The sequence below is a fragment of the Onychostruthus taczanowskii genome, unplaced genomic scaffold (genome assembly GCF_017590055.1).
Source record: "Onychostruthus taczanowskii isolate IOZ18803 unplaced genomic scaffold, ASM1759005v1 scaffold26, whole genome shotgun sequence".
Lineage (NCBI taxonomy): Eukaryota > Metazoa > Chordata > Aves > Passeriformes > Passeridae > Onychostruthus > Onychostruthus taczanowskii.
The window spans coordinates 4,297,401-4,309,678 of NW_024499906.1; the positions used below are offsets into that span (position 1 = coordinate 4,297,401).

The following is a 12,278-nucleotide window of genomic DNA, read 5'->3' on the forward strand; positions in this document are numbered from 1 at the left end:
GCCGTGTCCCAGCTCCCGGGAGTTTGTCTTTACGTGCCCGTGGGACCACGCGACGCCACTGCGGGGGAACGAGGTGCTGTTTCACCCTCAATTTAACATCCAAAGGGTGTCAAAAGCCCAGTACTGAGGAGTGGGGTCAGAGGGCTGTCCCAGCACCAGGGCCTTGACCCTGGCCCCCTCCTGGCTCGGCTCGGGGCAGGGTGATGCGGGAGCAGCGATGCTCCCTCCGGGGCTCCGCGCAACACCCAGCGGGGCCCGTCGGGGCCGCAGAGCCCGCGCTCCGGGCCCGCACCGAGGCCGGCGGGGCCGGCCTGGGGGCCAGGGGAGGCGGCGTGTCCCCGCGGGGCAGGAGCGGCTCCCGGCGCACCGAGGGGCTTTCTCCCCTCCCCGCGGGGCGCATCCTCGCCCGCCGGCAGCAGGAGCGGCCGTAAACCGGCTTACGCCCAAGGCGATCTGCCCGTGATCCGCCGGGCTGCCCGGGCGGGAGGGGGCCGGGCGTGCGGGGCGGCCGGGACAGCGCGGCGGGCGGGCGGGCGGGGGGCGGCGGTGATGTGAGCGGCGCGGCAGCTGCAGGCCGGCTCCCCCGGGAGCCGGGCTGAGCCCGGTGGCCGTGGGAGGGAAAGGAGCCGGGCGGGGAGGGAGGAGGGGGCCTGGACATAGCCGGGGGAGAAAAGGGAGGAGCGGGACCGGGGTGGGGGGAGGACGAGCGGCGCCAGGGAAGCGCTGCCAGCAGGAGCAGCGGCAGCGGCGGGAAGGGAGGCGCAGCCCGGCGGACCCAGCTCCGCTGCCCGTCGGCGCTCTCCCCGCGGAGGTTGGGGACCTGCTGTGGGGTGATGGAGGAGCATGGGTACCCTTCCTATAGCGCCCGCAGCCCCGCCTGGGAGGAGCTGGTAGGTACATGCGTGCCTTGCTATTGCACAGGCGTTTCCAACCCTCTTTCCTGCCTGTATTGTTCAGCCGGGGGGTCGGGCTATCATCCTTATCTGTGCCTTCCAGCCCCCCCTTCCCTTCTTCCGACCCCGCTCCACGCCAGAGCCCTGCCGCCGGCGCTCGTCCCCTCCCGGCGGGGAGCGGGGGGGTGGGAGCCTTTCGCCCCCGCCGTGTCTGGCCATTTGCTGACGAGCTCGTCCCTCTGGGAGACGAGGAGTTCATTGCCCTTTCTGAGTTTCACTGTCCGGGTGGAAAGCCTGGGATTAGCACCGAGAACCTTGCCTTCAACTTTGCCGATGGGGGTGGGTTGGATGTTGACACCGTTAAACTCCTTCTCTTAGCGCCGCAAAAGCAACGCGTCCAAGCAGCGTTGGGAGGCAGCTTTCAGAGACACACACTCACACACTTTTCCGCCCCTTCTTCTGGAGCTAGGCTGGGAATTGCTCCCATCGCAGCGGCAAAGCGGGACGGGGCTGGGCATACCCTGCTGCCACCCTGCCGTGTGGGGAAAGTGCGTGCCTTTGGGCCGCTGCGAAGGGAGGGGAGTGCTCAAACTGGCCAGGGGGAAAGCTGCGGTGAGGTGCCTTTGCGGTTTGTTTAAGCAGCTGGAAGACCCTCCTTCCAACCAAAGGAAATCATGTCACCGGCATCCTCAGCAGGCGATAAAATCAGATTTCCCTTTTCAGGGCAGTCTGGTCCCGCTCCTGGGCTTTTCTCCATTGTGCAAACACACACACACATCAGGCAGGGAGGGCTAAAAATAGGCTTTGGGTAGCTGCTTGGGAGATTTCAGGCTATCTAAGAGGTCAAGGCTAGGCTGCCTCTGGCCCTGAACTTGGAGAGGCAACATGAAGCACGGACCCGTGCCACTGCCAAGCTCCCCTTGGAGCTGCTGTACCATTCTTTTGCTAACTCGTTTTGTTGATCCAGTTTTACTTGTAAACCCAGTTTTAAAGAGCAAACGGGGGAGACCCATTCTTTGTGTGGCTTGGTGTGTGCACCCTCAGGAAAGCAGCAGCAGAGCCCTGGAGATACCCACAAGGAACTAAGTTCACTCCCTTCCTTGTTAGGATTTGTAGCCCTCACAAATATATTTTTACTGTCCTAATATTTGTTGTTAAGTTGAACATCCCCCTTCGCTGCCCTCTGCAGTCCTCAAGCCCCGAAGCTGTTGCTGGAGATGCAACTGTGATAGGGAAAACAGCTGTATGTGTGTTCCGGTAACATGGAGCTGACATTGAAAGGATCAGGCAAGGGAAACCCGAGATTTTTGCCTGGAGAGATGAAGACATCGTGGGAGCAAGGCAGCGAAGTCAATTCCTGCGAATGCGTTATCCTATTAAACAGTGGCATTTAAATTGCTGCCGTCATCCAAAACTCAGCTGAAACTTGGGAGGCAGATGGATTGCAGCCCCTCTCCGCTTGGAAATGCGGAGTCCTGGCTGAAGCATCCAAGCCCGGTTCCTTCCGTGCACACGGCTTAGATAAACAAGGAGCATTTTTTTTTTTTCCCTCCATTTCCCCCTCCCCCAGTAAGGGCCAGGATTTGGGTCATGTTTATCATTTCATTGCTGCATTTGTTAAAGAGTACATCCATGAATGCAGTTTTAAGGTTAACCACTGCACTGATTTCCTTTACAAGAATCTAATTTCAGCTGATCCACTCAATCCTTTACCTGGTAACCTGATGGTAACATACATGATCTTTGTGGCAAGAGCTACATTGTTCTTTCCATCTGTTCATAAGCAGGCTTTTTATGATAATGGGGGCAAAGGGAGATTTAGGTGAAGACCAGAATGATGAAAGGGAAAACATATTATACTCTCTCCCCTGCTCTTAAAACATGAAACAAAGGGCAGTAAGACAGGGAAAACTATTTTTTGCAGGTTTTGAATCTGTGCAAGTTAATAACCTATGCAAATTGTCAGATTATTGGGAAATGCTCTTCCTATAGCTATTCTGAGAAATAAATTATGGACATTAAATGCAGTGACAAGTCCTTAGCTAATCAGGGTTGGATTTGTCTGTGTACTACTTCAAATTTCTATAAAGTCCTTTCCTTAACTCACACCACACTTTTTAATGGAAAAGCTCTTCCTGAATCCAGTAAGAGTTGTGTGAGACCCCATAATGGAGCTAAGTAAAAGTGACTTAAAAATGTAAGGCTCACTCTGCATTCTTGCAAGGGAGGTTTGGTGGTTTTGTAGTAAAAATGTGCATGACACATGGCTCACAAAGCTCCGGACACAATTTTCATATTTTATATGAGACCTGAGTCTTGGCTTTACCTTGCTTTTCAAATGCATACATAAGTCCTAACACAGTCACAAAGCATCTGTTTACTTTTATTACCTGCCCTGGTTTGGACCTTTTCACTTCGAAGCATCCAACATAGTTTAGTGTTTCCTTAATATTGTAACCTACAGGTTATAGAATTCCCTTGGCTAATCCCAATCCAGCCACAAGTGATGTAGTTACTTTCATTAACAGTGATATGGATACATGTTGTTATATTTTGGCTTCCTCTTTGCTAAGCAAGGAAGTCAAGAAAGAATAGTATCACTAATTCGATCTGCAGAGAGAGTTCAGACAGGCAGATCTGAAATAAACTTGTTCAGAGTGGGGAGCCCAGTTGAAAACCACAGCTATCACTAACCACCAAAATTAAGAAAGATTCAATACAATTTTTTAAACATGGTGAATAATGCATTGTTAATCTGACACACTATTGATTCAAATTCCCTTAGAAAAACTTTCTGAGGTGAAGGATAGAAAAGCATTACCCTTTAGTTTATAGATGCCAAAGTGACTTAGAAAAAAAGATGTGAAAATGTTTGTTACAAAGGGAATGAGTTTTAGGGCTGAAATCAAATAGTGCAGCAATCTGTATTATAAACTATAATCTTCAGTGCAGCTAGAGTACATGTGTATTTAGATTTTTTTCTATATTGCATATGCATTTTAGTGACACATGTCCTATTGGGACTCAATGTGGCTGAGTTAAAATGGTCTCACAATGTATATATGTATATTAAATGTATACAATATCACAGTGTAAATATGTATGTATTGCATAAAGGGCAGTTTATCAGCTGATATTAATTGCCGTAGCACAAATTATGTCAGTAGAGCTGGTTTTTGTTGTTTGAGTATTTTCCTTTAAATGAGTACCCTTTCTTTATTCTTTTCAGTCCCTTGCTTTAGTTAGGAAATTTAAGGTCATTACTAAGAAGTGTGAAACTGTTAAGTGAAAGACACAGCACATGCAAATACTGTATGTGCTTTTAATGGCTGCACATAGTCCCACATTGTTCAAGAGCTCAACTTGCAGAAGTCTAGTGGTACCATTTCTGCCAGAGTATTTGTAACTGTGGTCACTGGGCTGAAAGTACGAAATTTCTCATATTGAGTCTGACATCAATCACCTGGGAGAAATCTAGCTGTGAGATTAAGGAATAGAAGTCAAGTTGCAAGTTCTTTTTGAGGCAAACTTCATTGCCACCTTAGGCAGCTTTATCTGGGTAAAGGCTGGAACTGGACCCCGATTGTCTATTATTACCTTTGAAAAGAAGAACAAGTGGAAATAGTGATATCTTTAAAACTGTCTTTGTGCCTGGGCAACGTATATATTTGTAGAAACAACTTTCTATGCTAACATGAGTGAGTAACTTTTGTATTTTCAACAGTGCTTAACACTTGGTTTCTCATTTTGGAGAACTCTGTACACATTAAACAGCTGCAGACTTTAGAGCCTAAAATTTCACATAATCCACTATGTACTTCCCAGAAACCATGTTCTCATATTCTTGTTGAAGCGTTCTTGTGGGACATTTCCTATAATTTGCAGACTTAGGTTATTGCTACTAAAATCTTCACATTAAGTAACCTGAGAGAACATTCCTAGTACTTTTTGGTTTTTTTTCATAGCACTCTGAAGTTTACCAAGACATGATGAAAAAGACTTGCTTGGAAGTGAAAGGCTGTCTTTCCTGGTAACCACACTTCTGTGTTTGGATAGTCATGAGTGAGGAAGAGCACACTGAGGTGAAGATGCATGGTACCCTCTGCATGGTGCAGAAAGTGTGCAGCTACTAGTGCTCATAGCTGAGCTCTAAAAATGAACAGAAGTTGAAGAATTGTATTTATTCTAACAGTAACTACTATTGTTCAGCCAGCACTATTTAATTCAGTTGAATTAAATGTACCCAGTCTTGCTTGTGTTCCATTAGCACCAAGTGTTTCTCAAATCACAATTACTATTATGTGCAATATGTTAAGAAACTATATCTTGTTGTCCCCTTGTAATATTCAAGTGACATTTACCTTCAAAAGAATTAAGAAATTACAGTGAGATATGTTCTGGCATAATTTGCTATTCCCTAAATTCAGATGGGGAAGAGGAAGAAAGGAGGGTGGAAAGACAGTGTCCATAAACATTGGTTCTACTGTCTTTCTTCCTAGCTGTGCCCTAAATTTACCAACTGAGAGCAACGCATACTTGCACCTGCTCAAGTTTGATCCCATGCTTTGAAAAATGGAGAACTCCCTCTCAAGTGAAGAGTGAGATAAGACAGAATTAGTCCTTAGTGTCACAATCATTTTGAGATGAGGTATTAATGATATGATTTAGGCCTTATTAATATTTTGATAGAGAATGTAGGTAATTTGATGCCTTTAAAATAAAACTTAATAGATATTTTGAGTTTTTAAATGTTACTTTTGATATTTTTTAAAATACAACCTCCACAATTGGCCCTATGTGGAGGTGGGTAGTAGAATTGTATTTGAAGTATCTGCTGCAGTAACACAGAACTAAGGCACAAGAACTCCAAGGCTTCATGGAAATATTGCTTTCCCCTACACTACTAGAAATAAAAACCCCAATAAAAGAAATGGGCTGGACTATAAAAACTCTGGACTATTTGAAATTCAGACTGTGGCAAGGTGTCTGCAGTGTAGGATAGGTTGTACAGTTGTTTACTTTTCCTCATTAAATGCTTTGTATTTAGGTACTGCAGCATTATATTAGCATGTTAAGAGATGTTAGTTCCCTTTCTGGAAATATAAATAGAATTGTGGGAATATAGAAGCCACAAGCATTGATTGCTTTCTTATGCTTAATCCGGTCCATGCAGCTAGGATTTGTGTGTTTTATTTAGTATTGCTGTGATTTAAACACTTATTTTGAACACTGACTACATACAAGCCACAATAATTTCAAAGTCCCACAATTCAGAACATGTGGTGACATTTCGAGATTGTGCGAGCTGCCAGATCTGAGATGAAAAAGGAAAACTGACCCTTGCTTTCCCCAGAAGTAAGGGCTGCTCTTTCACAAAGACAATAATGAACAGAATAACAAGAAAATTAAGCTATTATGAGAAAATCACTGGAAAGCAATAGATGCATCTACTAAAACTGTCCAAGGCTTTGGCGCTGACAGATAGTTACCACGGGGGCTGGAGGAATAGCATACAGATAAGGAGCCAATCGCACCAGAAGCCGTCCGTCCCAGTCCCGAAGAGACATCCTGCGCTCCCTAGGGAGAGCGGCACAGCCCTCGGCCGGGACAGGGCAAGGTGCGGCACGGCCCCCGCCCGCTTTCGCCGTCCTTGCGCTCGGCACTCGGCGTTCGCCGCCCTCCGAGTGTCACCGGGCGGCACAGCGCGCACGGGGGGCGCCCGCTCCGGTGCCGCGCCCCACTCGCGGCCACGCCGGGACACTCGAGTAAAGCCTGGCATGTGCGGGGGCGCCGGGCGCCCTCCCCGCTCCCCGGCCGGACTGGCCCCGGCGCTCACCTGCGGGGAGGGCACCCTCCTGCCGGGGGCGGCCGGCCGGCACCGACACCGGCGCCCCTGCAGTCGGCGGCCGCCCCGGACCGCTGCCCGTCGGCAGGCCGCCTCCTCCTCCTCCTCCTCCCCGGGGAGGGGAGCGGCAGCGGCTGCCCTGGCTGAGCCGGGCTCGTGTGCTTTCTCTCGGTAGGAGTCCGGGAAGATGGCCGGGGCCGAGTCGGGGATGAGCGGCGCCGGGATCCCGCTGCAGCCCCAGCCCCAACCCCCGGCGGCGGCGGCGGGGCCGGCGGACGAGTCGTCGGACAGCGAAGGGGAGCACGAGGGCCCCCAGAAACTCATCCGGAAAGTGTCCACCTCGGGCCAGATCCGCAGCAAGGTAAGGGGGGCAGGAGCCGGCCATCCCCGCCGCCTTCACGGCCGCTTTCTCTATCCCAAAGCGGGGCTAACCCGGAGCCGGGGGCGGCCGCTGCATCCCGCCCGCATCCCCGGGAGCGGCGGCGGGCGGTGGGGGGGGTTGTGAGACAACCGTGCCTCTTCCTTCCTTTCCTCTCCTCTCCCCTCCTCCCCGTCCAGCTGTTGCGTCCACATCTGTCCCCGGCTGGCAGGAAGAGCCCCCCGGGGCTGCGGCGCTCCGCTTGGCCGGAGGGGAAGCTGCCTGCCCCGGCAGCCGCCCTGCCCTGCCGGGCGTCCTGGGTGTGGGGGAAGCGGCGGGCTGCCTCCCTCCCTCCCTCCCTCCTTCCCTCCGGCTCCTCTTCCTCGGCGGCGGGCACCGCTGCCGCGGGGATCCCGCCCTGCCACCCTGCGGCGCGGGTGGGCTGGATCAGCGAGCCCTTCCTCGCCACTTTCCATACCCGCCGCCCACCCTTCTTAGTTCCCCGGCGGTCCCGGGGAGCGCTGCCGTGCGCCCCGCCAGAGCGGCAGGCACCGAGCCCGCGGTGGCACGTCGGGCTCCTCTTCGGGAGTGCCGCCAAGGAGGGAAAGGCGGCTTCCACTTTGAAAGGCACCTACCTCGCGGAAAGAGAAGTAAACTTCTATACATCCTCGCTCGTGGCACTGGATGCGTAAAGCAGCTGTCAAAATTTTAGGTTAATGCAGTTTTTTTTTGCTGTCTCGGGCTGCAAGTTGTCCCAGTGGAATTAACTTTTTTTCATGGATGTTGTATTTATTTAATTTCCACCCCCCCACCTTATAAAATCAACAAGCAGGCATTAGAATGCATAAACGTAATGAAACATAATGACTTACTTGCTGTGTAGAAGGATCCCGTGACTTTCTACAAACCGTGGTCCGCAGTCAATGATTGGGTCTGCACAAAACCCCCTTGGAGAGAGCTTATTGATGCAATGACATGAAGATGAGGTTTTTCTTGGAAGTGTCTGTTTTGAGGGGCAAAGTGACTCCATGCAGGCCTGAACTGATCACACTTAGGATTTGATTTCTACACAGTAGGTCATGTGGTGTTGTTTCCTCTACAGAGCACCTATTAAAGTTAGTAGTTTGTGAAGTCCTGTCTAGTTGGTGCTGTTTTTCCCTTGGGCTTTTGCTCCATGCACTACGTGCAAAAGGCAGCCACCTTTAAACAATGATTGTTAAACAGTAATGTTACTCCATTATGTGAGGTGGAAAGCAGTTTTTTCCTAAAACCTCCTAAACAAGATGTGTCATTCCATTTTGTTGCTAAATGTTAATTTTGCATTTACAGCTGTTAGGCCTGGCTGAAAGGTTACTATAATAAATAACATATAATTGTTGCATTGTGTTGGAAATGTAATTCTACACAAACTTTCAGCTTTAACACCCTTTTGTGTCTTCAGAACGTTTTAAAAGTTACAGAGCACGATGCCTTTATTAGCTGTAGTGGTATTAATGCATTTGAGTGTTTGCTCTCAAAGAGGTTGATACTTGCATAAGGAAAACTTGCCTATTATGAATGTTACCGACACAGGTTGGTGAGATTGAGATCCCAGCCAATTCTTGCTGACTGTTACAGATGGGTGGGATATTCTGTATCTGAAGGTTGTGAATGAATGCTGAGCTGGGATCCCCTGAAGATCTAAGACAGCTCTGCAAGTCTTGCTTTTGCTTATCTTAGCTTGAGTCCCAGTTCTATTTCTGTGAATCAGATATATATAGGAAAAACTGACTGCTGACATAATTGGAGTTAAAATGTTGCTTTACTGGTTGCAATTTACAATAATATGTAACTCCAAATATAATCATCTGTCTTTCAATTTAATTAAAAGTGATATATCATTGTTAAAGATGAGACCCATGTTAAATAATTCAGTAGCACTTTATTTTATAACTCACAATGCATTATTTAAAAGTAGCTATATTTAGACAGACAACTCCCATTTAGTTTAAGGGTGTTGTATGTTTGCTGTTGTAGTAGTTGGTGATCAGTGGTTACATGAAACCACTAGAGCAAGGAACATCAGGGAGCTGCTCTTTTACCCAGCCAGTCCCTTTCATTCAAATTAGATTTGTTAAGCTTCACTTACTTGGTGGATGTGTTTGTAAGCTAAGGTTTTAATTAAATGGATTGGGTTTGCTTTACATCTAAGAATAGACTTTTGAAAGAACCCAAGGCATGTATATTACATTTATCATTGATGCTTGTGGGCCATTTAGGACTGTGCTATTTTTCTCCAGAGGTTGCTTATTTACTTCCTTGAAGCATTTCAGCGATGTGGTATCGATTCCTTAGCTCAGAACTATACCCAAAAGTCTCCACTGGTAATTGTTTTTGTTTTACTTAAGGAAGATGTTATTTTTAGATGTTTTGGTACAGTTGATCATTTGTGAAAGCTACCATATGGTGATACTTTGCAGACAGAATCACTCAGGAGTGGAGTTTTTTAATGTGTGTATAACAAGATTTAGGAAATATACGTACAAGAACAAACCACCCCTTTCACTAGCACAAACAGAAGCCTAAAAACTTTTAACATCTGTAGTTCTCAAAGGCAGTCTTTGCTCTTTTCTTCCTAAATAAAACCAATTAATTACTTAGCTGAGGGCAGGGGGTGAACAAGAGAATGAGAAGATGAAAAGCAAGAGTACTGTATTGGCAGATGTAATTACACCAAAGTTTATTGCTTGTTTGTGATATGCTAATGATTGGTTCACAGTTCTGTTGAAAAGACTGTTGTCCAGTTTTGCCATAGCTTACCCACACTGGATAGCAGCTTCCTTGGCAAGCTGTTAACTTGATTTCAGTGGAACTACTTTCACTGTCAGTTGCTAAGAAAAACAGGTTGGTGATACGGCTGGACATCATTGTAACCTCTGTTATGGGTGCAGTTTTAGTTTATGCATATCTATCTCTTAAATTTTTAGAATACTTTAAAGCATATCTGTGTCAAAATGTGGCCATTGTTAATTACCCCAAACAGAAAACTTGAAGATCAACATGTGTTTGTGTCTGCCAACTTGAGAAGAAGGGAACAAGTAGTGGTGTAAAGGACTATTCTTTAGGCTAACATGCTGTTTGTCACTAGGAACTATTTGCTAAAGCCCCATACTTGGCTGTAGAGTGACACTGTAGCAGTAGGTACCTTTAGGGAAATCAGGTCCAAAACTGATTAGGACTTCTGTGAGATTAAAGCCAGTATCTTTAAGTGTTATCCAGGAAGCTTTTGTATCTGTGGAGTTTGTATGTGTTCCACGGAGGAAACACTGGTGAATAAATAGATGACAGGTACCGTGTGAAGTTTGAGCACTTTTGAGCCAAAATCCCTAGTAGAAACAACTCTTGGTTTTGTAATGTCTACTCATCTTTCCCCCTCATTTTGGAAGACCTGAATATTTAGCACATAAAACATGTCTCGGTAAAACAAAACAAAAACCAAAATCAACAAACATTTTAAGAATATGCATTTTGGATTTTTGATAACTTTTTAAAACTGTAGTCAGACAGTTTTGAAGTAGTATATATGATGATGCTGGGTTACTAGCAGGGTTACGTTGGAGATGGAAGTAATGGAAAGTTCTCCATGTATGTGTTAAATTTCACTTCTTCATTTTTAAAGATGCTAGTTAAGACAGGCAGAGTCAGTGCCTTCCTTAAACAGATTACTTCAGTTCTTGGGGCTACAGCCTGAAAACTGCCTGTCATCAGCTGGCTTCTAGTTGCTTTAAAGTTAATCGCTGTAGTGCAAAGCACATTCCTTAAAAAGATGGCCTTTCTTCAGTTCTTTATAGCAGAAAGTGTCGAGAAGGGGAAGTTCAAATTAGAGTTCACACTTTTTGAATTCTCCTCACCTTGAGGATCAGCAGAAGATTAATAAATGAAACAATCCCTGGACACTTGGAGGTATAGTTGTCAGATGAGCACAGTTACAGCTCCCACTCTTGTCTTGAGTACTCTGCAAAAAACTGCGTATGAAGAGTAGCACTTTTATCACTGACCTAGCTTCCTATTTTAATGGCTCCATATCCGGTTAATGCAAAACCTCTGTTGGATATGTGTTTTGCTCTCAAATCTGCATTGAGTATCTGGCCTGTGTTTATTTTTGCATGAAGCAGACATTCTGGAGCAGAAAGTACAATTTAGGAAATGCACGAAAATGTGGTGTATTGAGTAAGATAAATACACTTGTAAGGTATGTGGGACAAAGCTTTCTGCCTCTCCTTCACCCCCAGTGGTTTTTGTTAGTAATGAAATTGCTGTAACGTGGGAGATATTCTGAAGCAAGACTGTGTTATAATTAGTGGAGATAATATAGTGTTGTTTAGTTAAATGGCAAGAGTTGTTACTTGAATTTTCTTATCTGAGTTATTAATATATATTTTTTGAGGTCTTAAATCATTATGGAGTAATAAAAGTAAATTAATTAAATTCCCCAATGTGGTTTTATTTGCCTTCACACCAGCCATTTAGGAACTGAGCCTTCAAAAATTTCTAACCTTTTCCATATTGTGACATTTGACAGTGCCAAGTCCCAGCAGTCACTTCCTGTTTGTTTCTGGTATACATTTCTCTCTGTTTACCATAGTTTGTTAATTCACCTAAATGTAAAGTGCTGTGGGTGATACCAGTCTTCAAATGCATGAGCATCATTCTTTGCAATGTGATCTGTTTTTCCTTGTTTTAATGGTTCCCAATTTACTCAACTAAGCAGTGGTTCATTCCTTTCTGGTTAAGGAAACATGATTTTTTAATGCACTAGAAGTTCTCAGGAAAATGCCATGGTAGCAAAGTTTACCCCAGTGGAGATCCTTTATATGCATTAGGACTGTGTGACTCTGCACAGCTTCAAAATGCACTGTAGTTTGTAACGTATTCTGCAACTGCAGTAATGTGAATAGTGTCACTAGTGAGGAAGTGCACAGCAACTGTCCTCAAGTTCTTGGCACCTGCTAGTGTTCACAGAACAGACTGAAGGGTGCTGCATGATATCTGTCTTCAGTATTCGTATTTAACATCATTTTCATTCTGCAATTAAATATATGTACTGTATATCCATCCTTAGTAAAATATCTCGGCAACTTTTTTTTTTCCCTCACAACTGTTGTAAAATCAGGCAAATTTATTTCTCTCACCACGTCCTGGG

General features: G+C 46.1%; 1 protein-coding gene across 2 annotated transcripts in view; it reads left to right on the plus strand.

Moving 5' to 3' along the window:
- Positions 1–702: 702 nt before the first annotated feature.
- The window catches only part of DGKH (diacylglycerol kinase eta), a 159,463-nt gene continuing 147,887 nt past the window's right edge, over positions 703–12,278 (plus strand). For both annotated transcript variants that reach the window (XM_041407298.1, XM_041407299.1), the window contains exons 1-2: positions 703–890; positions 6,914–7,099. In XM_041407298.1, the coding sequence (XP_041263232.1) occupies positions 834–890; positions 6,914–7,099 (243 nt within the window). In that variant the 5' untranslated portion in view covers positions 703–833. The remainder of the gene's footprint in view (positions 891–6,913; positions 7,100–12,278) is intronic.